This window comes from Moschus berezovskii, chromosome 5 (assembly GCF_049115385.1).
Source record: "Moschus berezovskii isolate FMDL1 chromosome 5, NW_MosBer_1.0, whole genome shotgun sequence".
Taxonomy (NCBI): Eukaryota; Metazoa; Chordata; class Mammalia; order Artiodactyla; family Moschidae; genus Moschus; species Moschus berezovskii.
In genome coordinates, this window is record NC_142464.1 from 54,480,045 (window position 1) to 54,506,872 (window position 26,828).

General features: G+C 40.3%; 1 protein-coding gene across 3 annotated transcripts in view; it reads left to right on the forward strand.

Annotated features, from left to right (window-relative positions):
• The window catches only part of TBC1D19 (TBC1 domain family member 19), a 152,728-nt gene that overhangs the window by 103,377 nt on the left and 22,523 nt on the right, over positions 1-26,828 (forward strand). For all 3 annotated transcript variants that reach the window (XM_055434264.2, XM_055434265.2, XM_055434263.2), the window contains exons 14-17: positions 388-472; positions 5,038-5,082; positions 23,393-23,425; positions 25,355-25,464. In XM_055434264.2, coding sequence (XP_055290239.2) covers positions 388-472; positions 5,038-5,082; positions 23,393-23,425; positions 25,355-25,464 — 273 coding nt within the window. The remainder of the gene's footprint in view (positions 1-387; positions 473-5,037; positions 5,083-23,392; positions 23,426-25,354; positions 25,465-26,828) is intronic.

The window sequence follows — 26,828 nt, forward strand, 5'->3', positions numbered from 1 at the left end:
ATGCCACTATAGTTATCAAGGGTCCCCCCTCTATGTTCTTTATCTTATTAAATTTCTCTCAGTTGGTTCTTTTTTCCAGATAGAAAATACACTAATCAACTGGGTAATACAGAATCAACTGGTAGGTAGCTGCTAGCATTTTCTCCTGTTGTTCAAGATTTAGGTGACTTAACAGTGAGAAACCTTCGGATGAACTTGGGCCATCACACTTGGTTATCTTAACGCTTACCATAGGTGTACCAGTAGAGGGCACTCTTCCCATTGGCAGGTACTGTACTGAGCTTGAGGAAGTCTATCTACCTCAGTACCTCATAAGCAGACACAGCAATGAATTACCTGTTATAAAGCAGCGCTTAATTGTTTGTTTTTTTCCAATGTTGTACCCAGGTATTACTTTGTTTTTCCAGAGATACATCTGTATTGAGTCATTTTGCATACAACAGTGCTTCACCACCGAAATCATACATAAGAGGTAAACTTTTCTTAATTAAAGGAAGTGTTCTTTAGCACTTACATAATCATACCAAAACTGTTCATTTTATAGCATATATTATGTTGTCAAAATTTTTTATTGTAAATTATTTAAAAAGATGTCTCTCAAGTTACGGTAACCATCCTTTTACTCCCGAGCAGTTTATCACAAACCACAGGAAAGTGGATCCCAAAAAAGCGTTTACAGTCACCTCCTTTATTTTTCCTGTTTGCTCTGTCCTCTGTTGCAGTTTTTGTCATATATGTTGACTTTTATTCCCCCTTCTCACTATGACTTTATCATTTGAATTTGCTTTTTCTACTTTTTTTTTTGCCTTCTTTATTCCTTCTCTCAATGTTCAGTTCAGTTCAGTTCAGTTCAGTTCAGTTCAGTCGCTCAGTCGTGTCCGACTCTCCGCGACCCCATGAATCACAGCACGCCAGGTCTCCCTGTCCATCACCAACTCCCGGAGTACACTCAAACTCATGTCCACAGAGTCGGTGATGCCATCCAGCCATCTCATTCTCCGTCGTCCCCTTCTCCTCCCGCCCCCAACCTTTCCCAGCATCAGAGTCTTTTCCAGTGAGTCAACTCGTCTCATGAGGTGGCCAAAGTATTGGAGTTTCAGCTTTAGCATCAGTCCCTCCAATGAACATCCAGGATTGATCTCCTTTAGAATGGACTGGTTGGATCTCCTTGCAGTATAAGGGACTCTCAAGAGTCTTCTCCAACACCGCAGTTCAAAAGCATCGATTCTTCGGCGATCAGCTTTCTTCACACTTAATAGTTTGATGTAATTTATATGCAATTTGCTTCTGATGTCTATTAGTGCTTTCTTATCTTTGCCACTAGCTGCCTACAAGACAGTGCTGTTTCAGCATGCTGCTGTCACCTGACAGCTGAGCTAACTGTCAGCTAAACAACTTTCCCCTGATTTCTCATTTTTATTAAGTAGTGAGCTCCCAGCACTGAAAGCTTGTAAACCTATTGTGTATGGTTTTTCTGCTGTTCCCATAAAGAAAGAAGCTGTTTGCCTTTATCTCCTAAGTCCGACTGACTGCCTCATTACCACAACCCCTGCCCTGAGACAGGCCCACATTCCCAGTGCTAGGATCAGGCTCCCCCTAAATTTGGAGGCTCTCAGTTACATGGCTTCTGCACTGAATTGATAGAAACATTTGGTTTGCCTGTTTGTTTCTTTAACATCATCTGCTGAAAACCTGATTGTAGAACTTAATTATCTAATGGACTCACCTCTAAATTCAGCCAGGATTTTTAAGGCCCTGTCTTAACCAACCTAACTTTGGCTCCCTGTTTATTCCACATTACTGCATATCCATTCTAAATCTCTATATATGCCCTACACATGGAAGGACTCCTTTTCCTTCACCCCCAAAATCATAGGTTCTTGAAGAACTAGTCTATATCTCACAGTATCAGAAAAACTGAGATTATTTCCTTCTATGTAGGGAAAAAGCCAGTTCTTTCCTGCTATATTTCCCAGTAGTGTGTTTACTACTCACACAAAACACTTCACTTCTGACACTTTTGTTTACATGAATGTGGGAGTTTTGCCCCACAATAACAAGCAAGTCTTGGCACCACCTGGGTATCCTACAGTTTAACTCAATTCTAATACTGTCTACTTAGAGATGGTGGCGGATCCCATAGGTTAGGGACTCAGTCCCACAGTACTGACCCCCTATACACACACACACACACACACATACACACACAGGTTAGGGACTCAGTCCCACAGTACTGCCCCCCCTACACACACACACACACAGGTTAGGGACTCCACAGTACAGCCCCCCCCCCACACACACACGGTTCTCACACACACACACACACGTGCACGCACACACACACGCACACTGTTCAGACACCAGTCACAAGCATAGGTTGTCACCTATGCTTCTGACCAACTGGCTATAGGTTGGAAGTTCCAACAAACCCCTCTTTGGGTTTGATTAATTTTCTCGGGTGGCCGACAGAGCTCAGGGAAACATGTACTTGTATTTACCAGCTTGTTAAAGGATATGATAAAGAATACAAATGAACAACCAGACGAAGAGATACATAGAGCTAGCTCTGGGAGGGTCATGAGCACAGGAGTTTCTGTCCCTGTGGAATTGGATGTGTTATCTTCCCAGTGTTGACCTGTTGACCTACCTGAAAGCTCTTTGAACCCCCTACTGTTGGGGTTTAAGTCTTCCTCACATTTTTTGAAAGTCGCTTAATCATATCTGACTCTTTGCGACCCGATGGACTGTAACCTGCCAGGCTCCTCTGTCTATGAAATTTTCCAGGCAAGAATACTAAAGTGGGTATCCATTCCCTTCTTCAGGAGATCTTCCCAACCCGGGGATCAAATCCAGGTCTCCCACATTGCAGGTGGATTCTTTACCATCTGAGCCACCAGGGAAGCCCACATAGATGCATAATCAATTATTAAATACCATTTCCAGTCCTTCTAGAGTATGGGGGGTGAGGCTGAAAATTCCAAGCTTCTAATCATGGCTTGATCTTTCTGGTGACAAGCCCCCATTCAGGAGCCCACTTAGGTCACCCCAATAGAACAAAAGATACTCTTAATGCTAGTTTCATTTAGGAATTGACAAGGGTTTCAGAAGCCTTGTGTCAGGGACAGCCTCAAAGACAAATACTAGCATAAGAGATGCTCCTAGTGCTTTTATCAAACCTAGGAAATATCAAGGATTTCAGAAGCTCTGTGCCAGCAACCAGGGGCAGAGACCACTTATACATTCTCTATTATCTCAAAACCTCTAAAAACACTTAAAGCCTGTGCCAAAAAATTCAGCAAACATATCTTAATGTTCCCTGTTTTAGTCTGGATTATAAGCCCTATGGTTCAAGGACCAAACATCTACTCTGTTTGCCTCTTTGCACCTAGCCCAGTATTGAGTACTCAGCAGGTATTCTCTGTCATCCATCCCTCTAGACACCTGTCAACCTACCATCTATCTATCATTTCATTTTCTTCTTACTCACAAGATCAATCCTTGTTGTCTCCACCTTAACCTAAACTGCTCATCCAGTTCTCCATTTTTTCTCTGCCACCATTCCCAACAAGAAATACAAAAATTGTTTTAATTAAAATCTTGCCTTAAAGTCAAATGCAAAAATGCATATGTCTTTTCAGTAGACTCAATAGTGTTGGAAAAACTGTCGAGATAAACATTACCTACTTTTTCACACTTCAGTGGAATGTGGGAAAAACCTCAGACCTTTAAACATTTTGAGGAAAAAAATTTTTTAACTCCTTTAAACATTTAGTTATGGTGAATATACTTTAATTTTCTGAGACAATCTTGATTTCAAATATTTATTCTGTGACTCAGACAGGAAAGAATCTGCCTGCAGTGCAGGAGACCCAGATTTGATCCCTGGGTCAGGAAGATCCCCCAGAGAGGGGAATAGCAACCCACTCCAGTATTCTTGCCTAGAGAATCCCATGGACAGAGGAACCTGGTGGGCTGTGGTCCATAGAGTCACAAAGAGTTGGACATGACTAAGCAACTTTCACACTTCAGACCATATTAATTGTTTAAGGACTCAGAAAATATGACCACTGTCTAGTGATATATATTTAATTTAAACTCTTCTGCCCATTCCATAAAAATGGTAAACTAATGAAGTGTTACAAAGCTTAGACTTACTTTAATAACAAAAATCCCTTCCGTTCCGTCACTCAGTCGTGTCCGACTCTTTGCGACCCCATGGACTGTAGCCTACCAGGCTTCTCCGTCCATGGGATTCTCCAGGTAAGAATACTGGAGTGGGTTACCGTTTCCTTCTCCAGGGGATCTTCCCGACCCAGGGATCAAACCTGGGTCTCCCGCATTGGAGGCAGACGCTTTAACCTCTGAGCCAAATAGAATTACCTATAATTAATATAACAATTCTGTGCTTACAAATAGATACTGCTCTTCTTAAGTGCTTCAGTTTGGTTCAGTTCAGTCACTCAGTCATGTCCGACTCCTTACGACCCCATGAATCACAGCTCGCCAGGCCTCCCTGTCCATCACCAACTACCGGAGTTCACTCAAACTCATAACCATCGAGTTGGTGATGCCATCCAGCCATCTCATTCTCTGTCATCCCCGTCTCCTCCCACCCCCAATCCCTCCTAGCATCAGACTCTTTTCCAGTGAGTCAACTCGTCGCATGAGGTGGCCAAAGTATTGGAGTTTCAGCTTTAGCATCAGTCCTTCCAATGAACACCCAGGATTGATCTCCTCCAGAATGGACTGGTTGGATCTCCAGGAGCTTGAAAACGTTTGTTTTTTAAATTATTTGCATCACTTACCTTGTACTTAGGTTTTCATTATTAACCCTCATTGATGAAAGGATTTGCTGGTACCAAAAGATTGTTGGCATATTTTCAAATTAATTTCTTATCATGAAATGAAAGGAGATTGTACTATAGTAGTTTTTAAAATTCCATTAATTATTAGCATATTCACAAAATTAGTTAATTTTTAAAGTTTTTTCCATTTTATTTAATAATATTGGAACTCTGTGTGTTTTTTCTCTTACAGGAAAACTAGGATTAGAAGAATATGCTGTCTTTTATCCACCAAATGGTAAGAGTAATGTTATTGCTTCCTCTAGTGGAAAATAGGAAAATTACAACTTTTATAATAGGAATGTGACTTTATTATTCTCTATCTTTAAATGAACAATAATTTATCATATAAAATAAACCTCTTTAGAATAACTATACTTATGAATTTTTCCATATTTGTGGTAGGTTTGTGCTGAACTGTGCATTTCCTTTCTGATTTCCCTTGAGACCAGTAACAGTATTTGTGAGCAAGCTAAGAAGACTCAGGTGTCTCAGTGCAGGGCATCTAGCTTTCCTCTGAAGGACACTAACTCATCTGTCCAGTGCCTTCCTGGGGCTTTGTTGGAGCAGTGCCCTAATGAGTGGATCGCCGTGTGTTGCACTTTGTTGTTTTCATGATTTGACAAGTGTGGTGGTGGTGGTGGTTTAGTCACTAGGTCGTGTCTGACTCTTGAGATCCCGTGGACCGTAGCCTGCCAGGCTACAAGAATCTATCGGATTTTCCAGGTGAGAATACTGGAGTGGGTTGCCATTTCCTTCTCCAGAGGATCTTCCCCACCCAGGAGTCAAGCCCAGGAATCAAGCATCACAGGCAGATTCTTTACTGACTGAGCTAGGAGGAAAGCCTCCTGACAAGTGTAGTATTTATGAAATAAAAAATATTTCAAGAACTGTAACTCCAAAAATGTGTATTTTGATTAACGTGATCAAATGTATAATGACATCCTTTTGAAATTCTTGGTTTTAAAGATATGCTCCTTGGAAAAGCACTGTATCTCAGTCCTTATTATGATAATATAAAGTGACATCCTGAAGAAGTCCTTTTACTCCAGCAGAGTTAAGAACCTGGGCTTTGTAATCCTGTAGACCTGGGTTCAGATCCCAGTTCTTTCAGCTCACCCCGTGACCTTGGGTAAGTTCTTCATTTCACCAGACTTCAGATTCGTCATCCGCAGCACATGGGTAACAGGTTAGAGGAGATACACTGTGTGAAGCAGCACGGTACGACTTGCAAGCTGTGCTCAGCTTCTTTAATGAGCAGCGCACACGAAACTCACCGACAGTGCCGAGAAAGGACAAGGCTGGCTCCTTGTGCCTCTCAGTGTGCCGTCCCTCCTCTGTCCCAGGCCACCCTCCTCTGCCCCTCCTTGAGCCTGGAGTCCCAGTGGCCCACGCCACCTTCGTTCTGCTGCTCTTCTTTTTCCCTGTGCGGCTCTTCTTTTCACACTTTTTCCTAGGAGTTCTTATCTGCCCTCTTGCTTCTGTTCGTTAATTGTACTTCTATTTGTTAATTCAGTTCTGACTTCTATATTAACTCAAACTTAACATGTCTTAAGCCGAAGTAAATTAATTTTCATATTTATAAAAGAAAAAAAACAAAATTAAATTTAAAAAAAACAGAACAACAGCAACAAAAGCCCCAACACTGGGCTGTGTCTCTCAGTTATTGTGCCGGCCATTCACTCCAGGCCTCACGTCTGGTCGTCACCATGATTCTTTTGGTCTGGGGTCCTCTTCCTCCAACAAATCATGGGGATATTCCAATTTTATCTTCAAAACCCATCTGGGACCCTCGTGGCATCATCATAACTACTACCCTGCCCTCATTCAGCCTTAGACACCAGTAGACACAGAGCACATCACGAGGAACGCTGGGCTGGAGGAAGCACAGCTGGAATCAAGACTGCCGGGAGAAACATCAATAACCTCAGATATGCAGATGACACCACCCTTATGGCAGAAAGTGAAGTTCCTCTTGATGAAAGTGAAAGAGGAGAGTGAAAAAGTTGGTTTGAAGCTCAACATTCAGAAAACTAAGATCATGGCATCTGGCCCCATCACTTCATGGGAAATAGACGGGGAAACAGTGGAAACAGTGCCAGACTTTATTTTTTGGGGCTCCAAAATCACTGCGGATGGTGATTGCAGCCATGAAATTAAAAGACGCTTACTCCTTGGAAGGAAAGTTATGACCAAGCTAGACAGCATATTAAAAAGCAGAGACATTACTTTGCCAACAAAGGTCTGTCTAGTCAAGGCTATGGTTTTTCCCGTGGTCATGTATGGATGTGAGAGTTGGACTATAAAGAAAGCTGAGAGCCGAAGAATTGATGCTTTTGAACTGTGGTGTTGGAGAAGACTCTTGAGAGTTCCTTGGACTGCAAGGAGATCCAACCAGTCCATTCTAAAGGAGATCAGTCCTGGATGTTCATTGGAAGGACTGATGTTGAAGCTGAAACTCCAATCCTTTGGCCACCTGATGTGAAGAGCTGACTCACTATAAAAGACCCTGATGCTGGGAAAGATTGAGGGCAAGAGAAGAAGGGGACGACAGAGAATGAGATGGCTGGATGGCATCACCGACTCCATGGACATGAGTTTGAGTGAACTCCGGGAGTTGGTGATGGACAGGGAGGCCTGGCGTGCTGTGATTCATGGGGTCGCAGAGTCGGACACGACTGAGCGACTGAACTGAACTGAGACACCTAACTGGTTTCCCTTCCTCCAGGCTTTTCTAGCCTTGTCCTGTTTTTTGCAGTGCTATCTGAGTTATATATCTAAAGGAAAATCTGAAATTTGTTTTTTTCTCCCTAAAGTTTTCTTAATGGGTCTGCATTTCTTTATAAGCAATATCCAAGCCTCTCAGCAAGCATCAGAAGGTCCCTCTTGACTCTGGCCCCTATTCAGTCTAACTCCTAGCTTCATTTCTCACAATTTCCTATTTTACTTTTTTAAAAATCACAAAATATCAAATTAGTAATTCTTTACACAAGCGTACTCTCACAGAAGCAGTATGCTGCTTCTTGCCTCATTACCGCTCTTGGTCCTGTGATTGCAATAGCTCAACCTTTCTTCACTTGGCTGTCCTCCAGGTTCAGCTCAGGCATGATCCTCTTCAGGAAACTTTCCCTGGATCCCCAGGTGAGGTTAAGGGCCCTTCTTCTAGACGCTCATAGTACCCACTCTGAAAGTCTTTGCTGTCTCATATTATATTTTCTTGGCATTGGTTGTTTATGCTTTATCGCCCCCTCTACATTGCAGGCCTTGTGAGGTTCAGGACTGTAGCATTCATTTTTGTTCCTCTAGGATCTCGTTGTAGTAGGACTTTAATGAGTATTTAAAAAGCCAAATTAGAGACTTTTTAATTTTAACATGTATGTGTAACCTTTGTTACATCTGTCTCCCCAGAAACTTAATTTTATAGTTATATAAGGATTGAGAAATAAAAAATAATTCTCTTTGGAGGGCCAAATGAGATGTCCATGGAATCAAGTTCCTTTCCTCTATTCATAGAAGAGCCTTTCCAACTTAGTTTAGCATATATTGGCTTTTATTTGACACACATGCCTAACAAACTTGGTTTATGGGTTTTTATGCCCCTGTACAAAAAAAAAAGAGTGAAAAGAAGCTGATATAGACTGGAGAATGACTAACAACAGTAGAAGTGAAGATCAGAGACCTCACAAAGGAAACTAGAAAAGCTATAAAACAGCATATAAAAAATATATGCAAATGAATTTGGGACCATTTTATGTAAAAGCCAGTAGCCCTCTTCCCTTTAAAAAAGTATCATTAGGTTGTAACACATCATATAGTAATTTGAGACTTTTATAATGAGCTTAAGGCACCAAGAAAAAAAATATTGTTATAGTAACAATAGTAATAGTAGTCATCAGTATCAGCTAACATTTTCCATGCAGAACTATGTAGTAGGGAGTGCACTAAGTACATTACATGTATTAATTCATTTAATCCTTACAAGAACCTTCTCGGGCAACTACTAATATTATCCCTACTTACAGATAGAGGAGCTGAGGGACAGTGCTAACTCACCCAACTGGTGAGTGGCAAAGCCAGGCTTTGAATGCAAGCTCTTTGACTTCAGAAGCAATATTCTATTTTTTTGGCTGTGCTGGGTCTTCATTGCTGTGTGGGCTTTTTTTTTTTTTTCTAGTTGCGGCAAGTGGGGCTACTCTCAAGTTGCAGTATGTAGGCTTCTCATTGCCATGGCTCCTCTTGTTGCAGAGCACAGACTCTAGGTGCTTCAGTAGTTAGAGCACATGGACTCAGTAAGTGTGGCGCATGGGCTTAGTTGCTCTGCAGCATGTGGGATCTTCCCAGCCCTGGGACTGAACCCTGTTCTTCTGCATTGGCAGGCAGATTCTTTACCACTGAGCCACGAGGGAAGTGCCAGAAGCAATATTCTTAATCACCATGTCCTACTACCTCAGAAAAATGTTACTGAATTCATTGAGTATCTTTTAGAAAATTAAGGGGTTTATATATTGAAAAGGTGTGTGTGTTAGTCACTCAGTTGTGTCCTACTCTTTGCGATCCCATGGACTGTAGCCAGTCAAGCTCCTCTATTCATGGAATTCTCCAGGCAAGAATACTGGAGTGGATTGCCATTCCCTTCTCCAGAGGATCTTTGACACCCAGAGAGCGAACCCAGGACTCCTGCACGCAGGCAGATTCTTTACCTTTACCATCTGAGCCACCAGGGAAGCCCCATTGAAAATGTTGTTGTTGTTCAGTCACTCAGTCATGTCTGACTCTTTGCAACCCCATGGACTGCAGCACACCAGGCTTCCCTGTCCTTCACCATCCTCCAGAGCTTGCTCAAACTTATGCCCATTGAGTCGGTGATGCCATCTGACAATCTCATCCTCTGTCATCCCCATTTCCTCCTGCCTTCAGTCTTTCCCAGGATCAGGGTCTTTCCCAGCGTCAGGGTCAGCATCAGGGATTGAACCTGCTCTCCTGCATTGCAGGCTGACTCTTTTACCATCTGAGCCACCAGAGAACTGAGATTGAAAAGATAAGTGTATGTAATAGGTTCTAGAAACAGTCTCATCCAGAAAAAAAAACAGCTTAATGCTTAATGAAGTAAACCCACAGTGGTTCATAAACATAATACCTAAGGATCACTTCTTTTCTCAGGTTGTTTTAGAACCTTACCAGAATCCGAGAGGACTCTTCTCTGAGGATTGAGTCTGAAATTTCAGATAAAAAGAGACAGGGAGCAGTCAGTCACTGTCCGTTTACTCTTAAGGCAATACTAAGCAATATTTTTATATTACTTGCTCTGTTTTTCAACCTCTGCCAAAGACAGGATTACTTTGAACTCTCAAGGATACCTATGTCACCACCACCACCCAAAGTGGCCTGGCTTTCATGGTCACAGGGCCTCACCCAGAGAGCTTTGCTTACAGCTCACAGACACACCCTCCATCTCTGACCTGCAGCTGCTAATCACTTCAGCCGTGTCCGACTCTGTGTGACCCCATAGATGGAAGGCCACCAGGCTCCCCCGTCCCTGGGATTCTCCAGGCAAGAACACTGGAGTGGGTTGCCTTTTCCTTCTCCAATGTGTGAAAGTGAAAAGTGAAAGTGAAGTTGCTCAGTTGTGTCCGACCCTTAGCGACCCCACGGACTGCAGCCTACCAGGCTCCTCCATCCATGGTATTTTCCAGGCAAGAGTACTGGAGTGGGGTGCCATTGCCTTCTCCGCCATCCCTGACCTAGCCGGTGCTTAAAAGGGGGCAGAGGTTTGCTCACTCGCTTCCCCTCCTGTGGTCTCCTTTCCTGGGATGGAAATAAATGACAGGCCCCTGTGGCACTGGACATTACAGTGGAAAGACTTTCTCTAGTAGGTTCATTAGACAACTAGTGAGCAAAAATTTCTGAGCTGAAGGAGACTCATCATGGGAAATTGTTAAGCTTTTCCTGTTTTTATTTTTAGTTCAACATGTGTAACTTGTCCTTATTCATTTAATGAATACTTATTTGGTCCTGTTCTGGCTCCCTCTTCTAGGTGGGTGAGCCACAGTAAAGGGCAGAGATAAAGTACCTGCTACCAAGGACCTCACATTCTAGTGAGGGAGACCTCCTGTAAACAAGTACACAAGTGATGTTGTTCAGTCGCTGAGTTGCATCCGACTCTTTGTGACCCCATGGACTGTAGCACACCAGGAGTTCCTGTCCTTCACCATCTCTCAGAATTTGCTCAAACTCATGTCCATTGAGTTGGTGATGCCATCCAACCATCTTGTCCTCTGTCATCTCCTTCTCCTCCTGTCTTCTATCTTTTCAGCTTCTTCTGTGGGTCGGCTCTTTGCATCAGGTGGCCAAAGTATTGGAGCTTCAGCGTCAGTCCCTCCAATGAATTACTCAGGGTTGATTTCCTTTAGGATTGACTGGTTTGGTCTTTTTGCTATCCAAGGGACTCTCAAGAGTCTTCTCCAACACCACAGTTCAAAAGCATCAGTTCTTCAGTGTTCAGCCTTCTTTTTATGGTCCAACTCTCACATCCATACATCACTACTGGGAAAACCATAGCTTTGACTAGACGGACCTTTGTTGGCAAAGTATTGTCTCTGCTTTTTAATACGCTGTCTAGGTCGGTCATAGCTTTTCTTCCAAGGAGCAAGTGTTTTTTAATTTCATGGCTACAGTCACCATCTGCAGTGATGTTGGGGCCTAAGAAAATAAAATCTGTCACTGTTTCCACTGTTTCCCCATCTATTTGCCATGAAATGAGGGACCAGATGCCGTGATATTAGTTTTTTGAATGTTGAGTTTTAAGCCAGGTTTAACCTCTCCTCTTTAACCTTCATCAAGAGGTTCTTTAGTTCCTCTTCACATTCTGCCATAAGGGAACAAGTAGCTAACGTAAATAAATAACTGAAAATAATTTCAGAGAGTGATGATGTGAACAATTAAAGGGAACAGAAACTGATAGGAGGTAGGGAGGTGGGGAGGGCACAGCTGTTATAGAGAAGGGAGTCAGGAGAAATGCTTCTGGGGAGGTAGAATGCAAACAGAGCCCAGAATACACAGAGGGAGCCACCCGGAGAAGGAGCAGAGCACACCCCACGGGGAACGCACAGCATTTTTAAAGGCCTGAGAGGAGCATACTCGATGATCTAAAGAACAACAGATGGTCACTGTGACTGATGACAGTGAGCAAAACAGAAATTGGTACAAGATGAAGTAGAAGAGGTAAACGAGCCAGGGGCCAGGTCAGATAGGGAGACAGTCAATCTAAAGTTTTATCTAGTAAGTCCAACATCTGGGCTTCTTTAGGGGCTGCTGCTGCTGCTAAGTCGCTTCGGTCGTCTCCAACTCTGTGTGACCCCATAGACGGCAGCCCACCGGGCTCCACCACCCCTGGGATTCTCCAGGCAAGAACACTGGAGTGGGTTGTCATTTCCTTTTCCAATGCATGAAAGTGAAGTAAAAGTGAAGTCGCTCAGTCGTGTCCAACTCTTAGCAACCCCATGGACTACAGCCCACCAGGCTCCTCCATCCATGGGATTTTCCAGGCAAGAGTACTGGAGTGGGGTGCCATTGCCTTCTCCGTCTTTAGGGGCAGTTTCTATTAATTTATTGTTTTCCTGTGAATGGATTATATTTTCTTATTTGCATGCATAATAATTTTGTTGTTGTTGATAACTGGATATCTTGACTATTACAATGTGGTAACTCTGAAAATCAGATTTTCTCCCCTCCCAGAACTTGCTGTTGTGGGCTGTTGTTGTTTATGCCTTTTCTGAACTGCTCTTGTAAAGGTTATCTTTTTTTGTATTGAGTGCCCCGTGAAGTCTCTGTTCTGTTAGCTTAGTGACCAGTTAGAAATATGACAGAGATTTCCTTCTCAAACCAAAAATTTTTCCCAGTCTTTACTGATTAGACCGTGTAGAGGGTCTGCCAAAGCTTAGGCCGTTTACAGCTCTTCCTTAGCTTACACTTCCCGCTTGCATAGGGCCCAGAAATCAGGCAGAAACAAAAACTCAGGGTCTTCTCAGGAAAGATTCTTGGAAGAAATAACAAAAGTATATCATTTTAAATCTTGTCAGGTTGATAAATAGCAATATACTTTGCAATCTAAATTAAATAAATTAAAAACATCTCATAATCCAAATTAATTTCATGTGTAACTTTGGACATTAACTGAAAAACTGATTGTTTAAAATATGATTTCTAGATGTATTGTTAAATATGGTTATGTTCTGACGTTTTGGGAACTTTTAACTACTAAAGTAAAGTAACAAAATCATACTCCGAAATTCCAGTTCAGAAAGATAGCAGAAACAGTAGAAAACAGTTTGACCACCATCCTAGTGCTTACACTTACTGACCTATAGGCTGCATGTGGAATGAGAATAAAAAAGGCAGTAATTATTTCAGCAAAGGAATTAAATAAGCTGTGCTAAATGGGCTTCCCTGGTGGCTCAGAGGTTAAAGCGTCTGCCTCCAATGCAGGAGACCCGGGTTCGATCCCTGGGTCGGGAAGATCCCCTGGAGAAGGAAATGGTAACCCACTCCAGTATTCTTGCCTGGAGAATCCCATCGATGGAGAAGCCTGGTAGGCTACAGTCCACGGGTCGCAAAGAGTCGGACACGATTGAACGACTGAACGGAACGGAACGGAAGTAATCCCAAATGAACGAGTGTAAAAATTTGCTTTCAACTGAAGTGGTGTTAAAGTGAATCGGATGTTAGTGTTATGGTACAACTATAAATGCTAAATATTAATAGAGACAATGAGAAAATTAAGGGAAAATATTTACTAAGTGCAAAGCATGTTAATAATTTGGGGTATTTTCTGAGTCATATTTACTATTTATATCTCATCCAGTTCAAGATTTATTTTTGTTGATGATGTTTACCATTCTGGGCTATGTCAAAGGCCCAGTGAATCATTACTTTATAAAGTTATTTCTGTTGAATGGAGTAGGCAGTTAATAATTTAGGCTTTCTTCAGTTAGATAAAGGTAGGCTGGGATCATAAAATAACCATTCGTAGCAGACTTGCAGAACTCTAAGGCCAGATTAGAGATCGTGTCCTGAGCATCCTGATGCTGGTTAGAAGTACACTCTTGGATGAAGGCCAGGTAGATGAAACTTGACCATTGAAACCCTGAAGTGGTGAGAGGCAAGGGAAAGGATTTTGAAAAACTGGCCAAGAACATGACAGGCTTCGAGATCAAAGAAATGTTTTAGGTGGTATGTGCCCTAGAGTGTTAATGAATTCACTGCTTCTTTTGCCTCCTACTTTGTTTGTCAGACTCTGACTTTGTCCTCTTTCAACAGAGCAGTCTATGTATACTTTTCTGGAATCTTAAGCCCAGGTTAATCTTGATTAAGCAGAAGTGAACCTCTATTTAATACTGATGAAAGAAAGATTTTCTTAGGTTTAAGCTGATGCCCAAACGTGGTACTCTCCCTTTATAGTATAAAATATACTATAATTAATGAGCACTGGCTGTGTACTAAATACTATACTGTGATGCGCTTTGAATACATTAACTCACTGGTGCTTTAGTATTATACAGCCCAGTGAAGGCAGTAGTATTTAACCGCACTTTTAAAAATGAAAATAGAGACTCAGAGTGTTACTAACTTTCCTGGAGACACACAAGACCCAAATTCATCTCTGTATGACTTTGTGGGCCATTTGTAATTTCAACACTGAGTTATTGAGAGCCTCTTGTCTTATATATTAATTGCTTATTCATAAATGAATCTTATACTTTAATATCATATGTAAGCCATATCATATATAATATCATATATCATATGATATAATTTAATATCATGTGTATATGATATATATTTATCATATGTATATATATGTATATATGTATTCATATGTATATGATATATTAATTAATATCATATATCATACTTTTATATCATATATAAGTATATGATTATAATTGCTTAAATTTCCATCATTAACAGCATATAGTGAGCATCTCACTTGTAGAAGACAGTATGCTGGATGCTGAAGATAATACACAGTATGAATTGTGGCTCTTGCCTCAAATATCTTATAAACTAGCTGTTTATACAGCAGCTTTAGATTTCAGAACTTGGGGGAAATGTGGTAGAAGTGTGATTAATCATGAGCCATTTAAACAGCATTCCTTTTTGCTGTTTTGCAGTTGACTAATTCATTCACTCTAAGTTTCATAATGAAAAGTGCTCTGTCCTGATTAAGGTATTCCTACACTTAGGACATCTTTAATTATTATCTGTAGAAGACAAAGATAATGATAGTAACATCTTCATTTCTTTCTACCTTAACTTGCTTGCTAAAATGTTTCTGCAGTACTGAACAAAGGAAGTAAAAAGTGTTTTTTCAATAAGAATATAGGGGTTTTGTATAATAGCAGCTAGCTTTGATATTTAGTTTTTATTTTTATTTATTTTTATTTTTTTATATTTATTTTAATTGGAGACTAATTACTTTACAATATTGTAGTGGTTTTGCCATACATTGACATGAATCAGCCATGGGTGTACATGTGTTCCCCATCCTGAACCCCGGTCCCACCTCCCTCCCTATCCCATCCCTCTGGGTTATCCCAGTGCACCAGCCTGGTGCTCACCACCAGTGAGCACCCTGTCTCATGCATCGAACCTGGACTGGCGATCTGTTTCACATATGATAATATACATGTTTCAATGCTATTCTCTCAAATCATCCCACCCGCGTCTTCTCCCACAGAGTCCAAAAGACTGTTCTATACATCTGTGTCTCTTTTGCTGTCTTGCATATAGGATTATCGTTACCATCTTTCTAAATTCCATATATATGCATTAGTATACTGTATGATATTTTGTTTTTAGAAGGATATAATACATATTTTTACTTCTGTAAGCTATCAAAATATGCCTTCTATTTATGAACTTATTTTTCTTGCTTAGCTTTTCTTTCACATGTTGACATGATTAGATGAAGATGAACTTTTAAAATCATTTGTTAAAAGTTTATAGTCACAGGTGGAGCCGCTCCGGGCCGCGGCCATGCCCAAGCGGGGCTGCCCCTTCGCGGATGCGGCCCCGCTGCAGCTCAAAGTGCGTGACGGCCGGAGAGAGCTGAGTCGCAGCGTGTGCGCCGAGCGCCTCACGCGAGAGATTTTCAAGACCACGCAGCTCCGCTCCCGCGGGGCCCAGGCCTGCGTGGACCCTGCGTGGGAGGAAGGCTGCGCCATCGTCCACACGCCGGAGTCCCCGAGGCCCGGCATTATAAAAATAAAGTTTGTAGTCGAAGTAAAACGAAACTGCATTTAGGGAAGACAGAAAAAGATGGGTGTTCACAAGAGAAAAAAGAGACTTAGCCAAAGATATAAACAGAGGGCGAGATTAAAGAAGAAAATCGTCTTTGGGCCCTCCTAACTGTTCCCTTGAACTAAATCTGGTGGCTATAGTGTCATTAAGAATATTGACCTTCAGCGTGTATCTAATCTGGTTTTCAATTTTTTGTTTTTAGAAAGCAAAAGACCTTTAGTAGTAGTAGTGTTTCTCGCTTAGTTGTATCCGATTCTTTTTGACCCCACAGATTATAGCCCGCCAGTCTCCTCTGTCCTTGGGATTCTCCAGGCAAGAATACTGGAGTGGATTGCCATTCCCTTCTCCAGAGGATCTTCCTGACCCAGGGATTGAATCTGGGTCTTCTGCATTGCAGGCGGATTTTTTTTACCATCTGAGCTATAGGGAAGTCCTTAAAAGACCTTTAAGTTGGTAAAGAATCTTACCATTCTCATGGTACAGTCCTCATATGTTCAGTTTTCTTCAGATCTCACAAATTTTTTTATATTTGCCCTAGACATAATTGTGAAATGTAGAATTCTAGAGTTTGATGATATTTCGGAGCCAATCTTAGTCCCTTTTTTTATTGTTCAGTCGCTAAAAGTCTGGTTTGACTCTTTGTGACTCTATGGACTGCGGCACACAAGCTTCCCTGTCCTTCCACTATCTCCCAAAGTTTGCTCAAACTCATGTCCATGGAGTCGGTGATGCCATCCAACCATCTGATCTTCTGTCGTCCTTTCGCCTCCTGCCTTCACTCTTTCCCAGCATCAGGGTCTTTTCCAGTGAGGTGGCTCTTTGCATCAGGTGGCCTAAGTATTGGAGTTTCAGCTTCAGCATCAGTCCTTCCAATGACATCAGGCCTTCCAATTAGTCCCTTTTAATGACAACTGAAGCTCATGAGTTTTGATGACTTTCCTCAAGTTATCCAGTAGTTTTAAGCCCACAATGGAATCCTCATCTCCCAACTAGAGACCAATAAATTTCTTGCTCCTTCTGTATTCATCATTTACTTATTCTTCTACCCTTCACTCATTCAGCAAGGGAAAAGGAAATGGCAACCCACTCCAGTATTCTTGCCTGGAGAATCCCAGGGACAGAGGAGCCTGGTGGGCTGCCGTCTATGGGGTTGCGCAGAGTCAGACATGATTGAGTGAGTTAGCAGCAGCAGCAGCATTCAGAAAAAGTATATTCATTATTAACCATGTTTGTGGCACCATAAAATGCATAAAAGGTGAATAAAATGTATTTACTGCCCTCTGCAACAATCTGTTAAACAGTTAATTATAACACAGAATACAGTGAAATTATAGTGATGGAAATATGAACAAAGTGCCAGAAGAATTTTTGCAGAAGAATCAGCATTTAATTAGGATTAAGAGATTGTGGTATGTTTTTCTGAGATTATACTTATCCTTAGCAAGGTTTTGGTAGACATTAAAGCAATTCATTGTACAGAATTACTAAAGTATGAGAATGCATGATGTGTTCTAATGAAGAGTAATCTAGCATGGCTGTACCACAGTAGGTACAGAATCAAGATGACAAAGCAGAGGCAGATATATCTCAGATTGCCATCATGAATGGTAAGACCAGATCAAAGTTTTTGAATTTAACTCTGTAGACACTTAGCCTATATTATAAGGCTAGAATGTGAATTCCATAAATAGATAAAATGTTATATTCAGTTTAATTTCTCCAGAGGCTACAGAGTAACTTTTTAAACATTGGTTAATTGCGTGAGTAGAAACTCAGCAAATATTTGGTGTGTGGATGAATGGTCAGGGGAAAATCTTCGATGGGTGTAGAGGTATTTTTCATGGTCTCATCAACATTTTAAAAGATAACCTAAACCTTTACAAAAGTTTGTTGGAAGGCAGAGAGTTTTGGGAAAGGGTTACCCTTTTGAAGTCTCTTACAGACTATAGGTAAGAGTTCATCAGAGCCTGAATTCAGTTCTGGCAGTCGAAAGGAAGTGAACAGTTGAAAAACAGTAGAGGTAGATTCTCTAGGACTTCATATATTCATTCCACAAACACTGAATGAATACCTTTTATATTTTGGGCATTAAGCTTGCCTCTGGGGATAGAGATAAATAAGGAATAGTTTTTGTGCGCAAGTGATTTATTACATTGGAAGAGAGAAAAACAAAAGTAGTTATAGTATAAGAGCACAAAAACATCCTTCATTAAGTTCTGACTTTGCATCAAGTGTTGTGCTAGGCATATAACATACATCCTCTTATTTAATCTTTACAGCCTCACTGGTATTGTCCTCATTTTGCAGATAAAGGAAAGTCTGTTCCTAACTTGGAGGGTCCAGGCCATGAGTACAATTGGAAAGTGAAAGTCACTCAGTTGTATCTGACTCTGCGACCCATGGGCTGTATAGTCCGTGGAATTCTCCAGGTCAGAATACTGGAATGGGTGGCCTTTCCCATCTCCAAGGGATCTTCCCAACCCAGGGATTCCACCCAGGTCTCCTGCATTGCAGGCAGATTCTTTACCAGCTGAGCCACAAGGGGAGCCCAAGAATATTGGAGTGGGTAGTCTATCCCTTCTCCAGCAGATCTTCCCGACCCAGGAATTGAACCAGAGTCTCTTGCATTGCAGAGCTTTACCAACTGAGCTAACAGGGAAGCCCAGTACAATTGGAAGCCCACCTACTATAAGTCTAGATTTTCAGAAGTTATAAGTCAAGCTAATAAACTACTAAGTAAATTCTACTTGGTTTTCTTGTCGTGAAAAATATACCTTTATAACAATCTGGGAGGTGACTTTCAAATTCAGAATGCTTAAGACTCTTCAGAAGTCCCTAGCTTGTGGTATCTCCCACCCACTTCTTACCATGGCTCTACCCCATACCTGGACAGACAGGTCCAAGCTCTGTTCACATACTCCATAAATGATCACCCTTTGACCACCTCTCCATCCTGAGGACAGCATCCATCAGAAGAGTAGCTCCACTGAAGAGGCTGTGCAGACCCTGAAAGCTGACTAAGGCCCTTTGGGCTGGGGATATCAGAGTCTTGGGTACCTGAGTTGTGGTCTGAAAAGAGGGACATGGATTCTGGGTGAGGGGTATAGTCAGAGGAGGGCCATAACAGGCCTCTTACTCCAAGTCCCTCTGCCTTGGTCTAGGAACAGCACTGGATAAGGAAAAAAGAGAAATAGGCAACCTAAGTATACACAGGTAGGAAGTGGAGCCAGAATTGTGCAGGGTTGTCTAGGCACACAGAGGAGCAGGGGCACCTCAACCAGTCAGGGCATATCAGCTGATACAAGAGTACTGATTAATGAATGATTGCGGATGGAAAGTAGGCATCTGTCAGGGGGATCATTCTAGAAGGAGTGTTGTTTAAAATCTGTAAGGGGTGGGTCTGGGATGTGGCTGCAAGTGTAGAGGAGCATTTACAGCCCTTTTCCTAAGGTCCAGAAGCTGGAAGGGTGGCCGTCAGTTTGGCAGGATTAGAATTGTGCTTGTAGGGAAGAAAAATGAAGCTATGTTAGACCAAAATGAAGCTGTGTCAGGCCAAATCCTGAAGAGTTAAGCCTTCTTTATCATAAAGGGACAAGAGAGGAACCCAGTCACATTTAGGTATAAGGGCTGAGGGAGGACTAGAAAACAAAGCTTTCTTCCTTGAAGCCTAGGGAGGCAAGGAGTTGTTTACAGAACTAGACAGTCCAGAAGGAGGCACAGGAAACTGGGCTTTTACTGTTTGAATTATGGGTTAATAAGGAGAATGCTAGTGGAAGGAAAGAGAAAACAAGTATGACAGAGTCTTGCAAAGTAGCCATATTTAAGAAGTGCGCAGAAGAGAGAACTAGCCCAAAAGACAACAAAACAAAACCGAAAACTGAGCAGCAGAAGATTCTGAGACAGGGAGCCTGATCCGCACGGGGGCTGGTGGGCTCAACCTAGAGAAGGGATTTTCAGTTGCTGGGGGGCCAGGACACACTCACAGAGGAGGCAATCAGGAGTTGGGGTGAGAGGAGTGGAAACCAGATTATAAGGAATTGGGGATACCTAATGAGGAAGTAAAGGAAGTTAATTCAGATCATGTTTTTAAAATTAAGCTTGACTTCAAGAGGAGAGAGATTAGACATTTGTTTGACAGGAATGTAAGGTCCAGGAAAAAAATGGAGAAGTCCTCGTCTTCTTCTTGTTGTTAGTGAAGGTATTTATAATGTCTTTGGCTGAAAGGTTGCAGTGAAAATAGAGCCTGGAGAGAAGAGTACTTCCATAACACCTAGCCACCCCTTTCCCCTGCTCTTCCACTAGTAGGAGTGAGAGCCGATGCCACCACTCTGTACCTTCCAGCTATCCACCTCGGGAAACTTATCCTGGTTCATGGCAATCACCACCTGAAGTCCAGGGCCTCCAGGTCACCCCTTACCAGGGGACTCTCACCTCCAGAGCTTCAGTACCTCTTAAGACCGCCTCCCTCACCTGGCCTTGTCCTGTCCACCCCGCTTGCCTCTGTTATTCCTCTTCATGGCTTATCACTGTCTGACATGTGCTCTTATTTCATCATGACTTCCCTGTCCTTGATAAAAAGTAAGCTCCAGATCTCAGAGCAGTGTCAGGCACATAGTAGAAACTCAGTACATATTTGTTAAATGATGAACATAAAAGAGAGGGGAGGAGAATCGGTGGGACAGGATTCCAAAGCAGAGGTTGGCAAACTTTTCCTATAAAAGGCCATATAGTAAATATTTAAAATTTTGCTGGCCACAAATAGTCTCTACTTCTTAATGCTCTTTATTGTTTTCTAAAATAATCTTTCAAAAATGTAAAATCCATTCTTAGCCCATAGACCATATATAGACAAGCCACAGATCTGACCTTAACTTCTGTAAGAAAAAGTGAAGGAAACAGTATTAAGAACAAAGGTGAAGCTCTGGTAGCTTCTGAAATGGTAGCTCTGAAAAAGGGAAAGGAGACGTCTCCCTCTGAAGACCTCCCTAAAGGGAAATGAGAAAAAAGATGAAACGTGTGCAAAACCTTTGAGGTAAAGAACAGACAAGCAAGAGAATTTATTTCAGTGGCATCAGCCTCAGCGTGGGGGAAAATGAATTCTGCAGTTGGCTGTGAAGCACTTGAAGAGTAGGACAGTTCTGAGAGAACAGGGCAGCTAATTACATAGAGATAAATAAGGAAAATGATAAACATGGTGGGATTCAGACAGAGTTGAACAACATGAATCTGTGTTGTGTTCTGGAAGACAAGGGGGAAATGGGAAAAGGTAGATCCTGAGAATTATAGCTTATGAAGTTTGAGTGATGCTGCACAAAATTTTAAAGGTGGTTGGCGTAGCATACTAGTTCAGAATAATATTTTGTTTTCCTCATACTCTTTTTTGATAAAATTACTTCTAGAATCATCATAGAAATATGAGTTAATTTGTGAATAATAATATCAGTGATTGCCTTTATTTATGAATGGCTAAGCTATAGTTGTATGTGCATGTGTACTCAGTCGCTGAACCCCATGGACTGTAGCCCGCCAGGCTTCTCTGTCCATGGGAATTCTTCAGACAAAAATACTGGAGTGGGTTGCCATGCGCTTCTCCAGGGGATCTTTCCAACCTGGGGATCGAAACCTCATCTCCTGTATCTCCTGCATTGCAGGTGGATTCTTTACACACTGAGCCACCTGGGAAGCCCAGACCGTAGTCATGATCTCTCATTTAGTCATTTATGTAGTTCTAGTATTATCTCTGATATACTTTTTGATGCTCTAGATGAGGACATAGATAGTGCATTTATCAAACTTTTCAGCAGTGCACACCCAGGAAGAAGAGGAAATACATTAGATAACAGATGAGGACCCAGGATTGTCTCAAATTGGAACGGTTCACCAAAGAGGAAATGTAATAGATATAAGAATACGGCCCTTTACTTACGTCAGAAACAACTGCAGAAGTATGCTATGCTTTAGCTCTGGGGTGTGTAGGGAAGAAAAATGCTTGAAGGCTTTCGTCACCTCGCTTTGACTGTGGTGAACTACAGTTTGTCCAGAGGAGAAGAGAATAGAGACACTACTCAGGACCACTTCACCTGGGGAACTGTTAAAGGAACTCATAAAGTCTCAGAACGACAAGAAAAACAAAACACACGCACAGAAAACCCAACCTGATGATGATGGTGTTGGGAGTGGGGGAAAGAACAGTGTCCTCCAATGTTTCTGAAAGTTTTCATAGAAGATAAGTTAGGCTTGTTCCATGTGACCTTTGTGGTCAGAACTAGGAGTAGAATGTGGGGATTGCTAGGAGCCAGAGTTTGACTATGTATGAGAAATAACTCGCCTAAATTAAACCTGTTCAAAATTTTAACTGGTTTCAATGGGGATTAATGTGTCCCCTATTGCTGAATGTGTTTTAGACTGAGACTGAACAATCATTTGTTAGAACTTACTCTAGATGACCTCTAAAGGCTCTGCTGACACCATGTTTTTGCCTCTGAAAATATCAGATGAATAAAGCAGTTCCATACTATTTTTCAAAATAGTAAACTCATTTTTCTTCTGTGTTTGCAGCCTGATCTAGTACTGTGTTAGATATATGGTGATGTATATATTACAGAACTTCTGCTTTGAACTTAAGCTGTCCAAGTTCTAATTTTTCACTTAGAATGTGACAAGATGTTTAGCACACCAAGTTAGGCTTCAGGTATTTCTTTTAAACGGATATGTTCTTTTGTATAATTCTTGCCAAAGATTACACTGAATTTGTACCATATTCCTACCAATGTTTTTTTCCAAATCACATCCTAATGTAACTTTTGGTAAGTTTAAAGGGAATATATCTATACAAGAGGTACTTTGAAATGCTCACTTATCTTTTAACAAATTAAATCTAATATACAGGTTGAAGTTGTTTCAAGAAGGACTTAATCTATTGACTTTCTGAGACCATTCGTTAGTTCTTAAACCTGGTTCTGTGATCTGCCTTGTTCTGTTTTTGTAACACATACATTCATAGTCTTAATTTTCAGCTTTATCAATAGAAAGTTAACCGGATATATATGGAAAACCTCTTGATTGCTTCTCTAAAGCTGTTAAAAAGCACATCATTTTGTTGGTTACCATCACTAAGTCTTTCTGACATTCATGAACAAAGTTGAAGCAAAAATAGGAAAGCCCTCTATTTTTGGTTTTAATCCCCTAAAGTTTACCTATTAAATAATTCAGTGGTTATACTAATTGAAAATAAATACTTTTTTTTTTAGGTGTAATTCCTTTTCATGGATTTTCCATGTATGGTAAGTTAGGCTCTAAAATACTCACTGTTTTTATTACACTTTAGAAAATTTAAACGTGAACCTCACACTTTATATTGCATCACCCACATATTCAACAATGTTATTGTGAACTTTTAAACATTGGGTTTGGTATTTGTTTATATGTCCAATTAAAATTTTGCTGAGATGATGATTGCTTGTGAAATTAAATATACCATGAAAATGGTTCTATGGTTTACCATTTTCTAATTCACTAGAAATTAGAAATACACATTGATATTTAGTTTTAATAGCTGTAAAAATTCCTAAACTAATTCCCGTAAGTCTTTTTTAAAAATACTAGATCAGAAAAAATGCAAAGGGAAGGACAACACCGAATGAGCTCATGATTTCTTCAGACTGGCTGGTATGCAGAGCAACAGTTACACTGAAGCATGTGGTCATCCTGAAGCACACATGACAAACACGTGTGCAGGTTTGAGAGCCCTAAGCGACTTTCTGCCTCACGTGTCTTTGAATGAGGAGCGCAGGAAGTGTCATGAAGAGAAGCGAGAAGGAGAGCGCTCTCTCCCTTCATGCCATCTAGTGTTTCATTTATCTGCCTTACATGTGAGCTTACTGAAGATTCTGTCCCAGCTATTCCTCCTCCCCAACCTTGAGACTAAACAGAAATATAAAGTTTACCTTTGTAAAAAGAATCAGCACTTTTAATCAGCACTGTTAAAAATTAACAATTTTTTTTTTAAAAAAAAACAAAACCCTCGCGTGTTCAGCATCAGATCATCATGGTGAATGACATAATATAAAACTTTTAAAACCAGCATACAATGAAAAGGATTCAGAGTGTCTAGGAATTTTGCATTATGCTTCCCTTGGCTTTATTCTCTTGAGCCACCAAAATTTCATAACATAATACATATTGTTATAGTGAGGTTCCAGCATATTTCTCTTTTATAAATATGTGAGGAATTTAAAATAGAAAACCTAGCAAGGTTAAGAATATAAATTTTTACCTCTAATAATAAAATGTAAGCCCTTTAATCCTTTTATTTTATTAATCCCAACTGCAAGCATTTTTCAAGTAAATAGTTTTTGAAAGGTGTACTTGAGTAATTTAGAGAACAGTTAATGATGTCAGGAAGTTTAAATTTTCTAACAACTCTCAGGGTACAGAATACATCATTGACTCCTTCTTGTTCACAGATGAAATAATCATATTGTCAGGTTGGCATCTGATTTTAAAATCTGACTTTCTGACATTCAGCTGTGGGCTGTCTGGTTGAGCTGACCCACCTGTGCTTAATTGCCACAAACAGTGCAAAAGAAAATTTAATTCAAATTCATTAGAGAAATAGAGATTGTTATCACAAACACACAAAAAATTCATTAGAGAAATAAATTCTTAGAGTTGTTTTACTTTAAGCCTATGAAAACTGTCTAGAAACATATTGGAATATGCCTGTTAATCAGAATTTTAATTTTCAAATTCCATCAGTTGAAGACCAACTTTCTAAAAGTTAGTCATAAATCATCTTATATTTTACCTACCTGATGTCAACAACTAAAAATTTTGAAAGATCCTTTGTGGACAAAGTAAAAATGAATTGCCTGGATATCACTTTCTTATTACTTCAATTTAAAAAGAGAGATTTTATGTAATTTTTAAAAGTTACTTTGAATTTTTAATACCCTTATATGGTTCCATTGTGTTATTCTACTGTTGGGATTATAAAGCATTTTATAATTTACTCCATTAAAAAAAATTTTTAATGACAGTGTTTACATGTGCGTATATTCCCTTTTCAACATGAAAAAAGAATATATATGATTTTAAACTTGAATGAATATTAGTACTATAAAATATTTATTTATTCTTTATGCTTTATGAACTTATTTTTTCAATTACAGTAGTTCTGCAATATTATTAATTAATTCTTTTTGTTCTTTCAGTTGCACCACTTTGTTTTCTATACCATGAACCTTCCAAACTGTATCAGATATTCCGTGAGATGTACGTGCGTTTTTTCTTCAGGCTTCATTCCATCTCTTCTCATCCTTCTGTAAGTTCACAAAAAATTGGATCAAACCAGACTTGTTCTTTTTTACCTTGAGAAAAACAAATTGTCAAGTATCATTTTCCTATGGAAAAAATGAAAATTTCCTATGGAAAAAATTGATACTTAAATAGTTTTAGTAATAATGACAAGAAAAAGTCCTTTATCACTTGCATTTAAATTATCTTTTATGTTGAAAGAATAAACATAGCAATGTCTGTATTGTTTTCTTTGACAAAGATGGCTACGTTTTTTGAACACTGGTTTCCTCATCTCTGAAATGAGGTTAATGCTGAGTTTCTGTGGTGCTATAAAGAAGAGTATGAAGCACTTGGGTAGTACTTGGCTCGTAGCAGGTGTTCAGTAAATAGACGGCTGTTGTTTTTATTGTCATTATGATCATCATCATCATCATCTTTGTTAATGAAAATTAAACATTTATTTGTCCTTTATTTTTCAATATCATGTTTGACTAATTATCCTTTATCAAACTAGATATTTTCTTTGTGTTTATTCAATAGATGGCTCCTTGGCCTTAACAAGAAATTCAAGAAGAAGCATATTGGGATTTGAATATTTGTATCTGTTTTATTTTGGCCTATCCTTTATCGTATCTTCCCTCCCCACTCCTACCCCCCCTTAACCTGAGTAAAAACAAGTATTTATTTCAGTTATACTTTTTCTGTCTTTGGGCTTGCTTTGGTCTGCTTGTGAGTAACTTGACTGACACTCCCAAAGAAACATTAAAATTGGAATGTGTCGGGGCTACCAAGTTTCCTGAAAACAGAAGATTATCACACTGCTACTAAACTAAGTAGCAGTTCATCATACCTCCTCCCCATTTTAATCCTGTGTATTCCTAGTACACCTTCCTCTGTCTCTAGTGTTGCTCTCAAACATTGCTGATGAAAGCTGGCAAATAACAGAAATCCAGGATGTCAAAGATGAGCGTGATACCAAATTATCATGGGTCTCTTCTCTCTGAGATAATTTAGTGTCTTTATTGCAATGATGTTTAATCTAGAATAACCAAAAATATATTAACAATTCTCTTTTCTAATAAGCCATACTTAGCATCAGATTTCTTACTCTCATGTTTTATTTTCACACTTCACTTCAGACTTAAAAAAATTTTTTTTTTTTAAATTTTTAAAACTCTGGCTATTCCTTCTGCGCCTCCATGCTGACCCTAAGCTGTCCTCTTCCAGTTGACTGATTGGGACAGCCCTGCCTCTGCCCTTTCTTTATTCAGTGAAATAAAGACTTACAGGCGGTCATCTCCTTTTCTGGCTTGCAGCCAGACTGAACTGTTTAGAACCACAACAGCCTTACTTCTTTAGAAACTCAAAAAGAGGATTAGGACTTCCTTA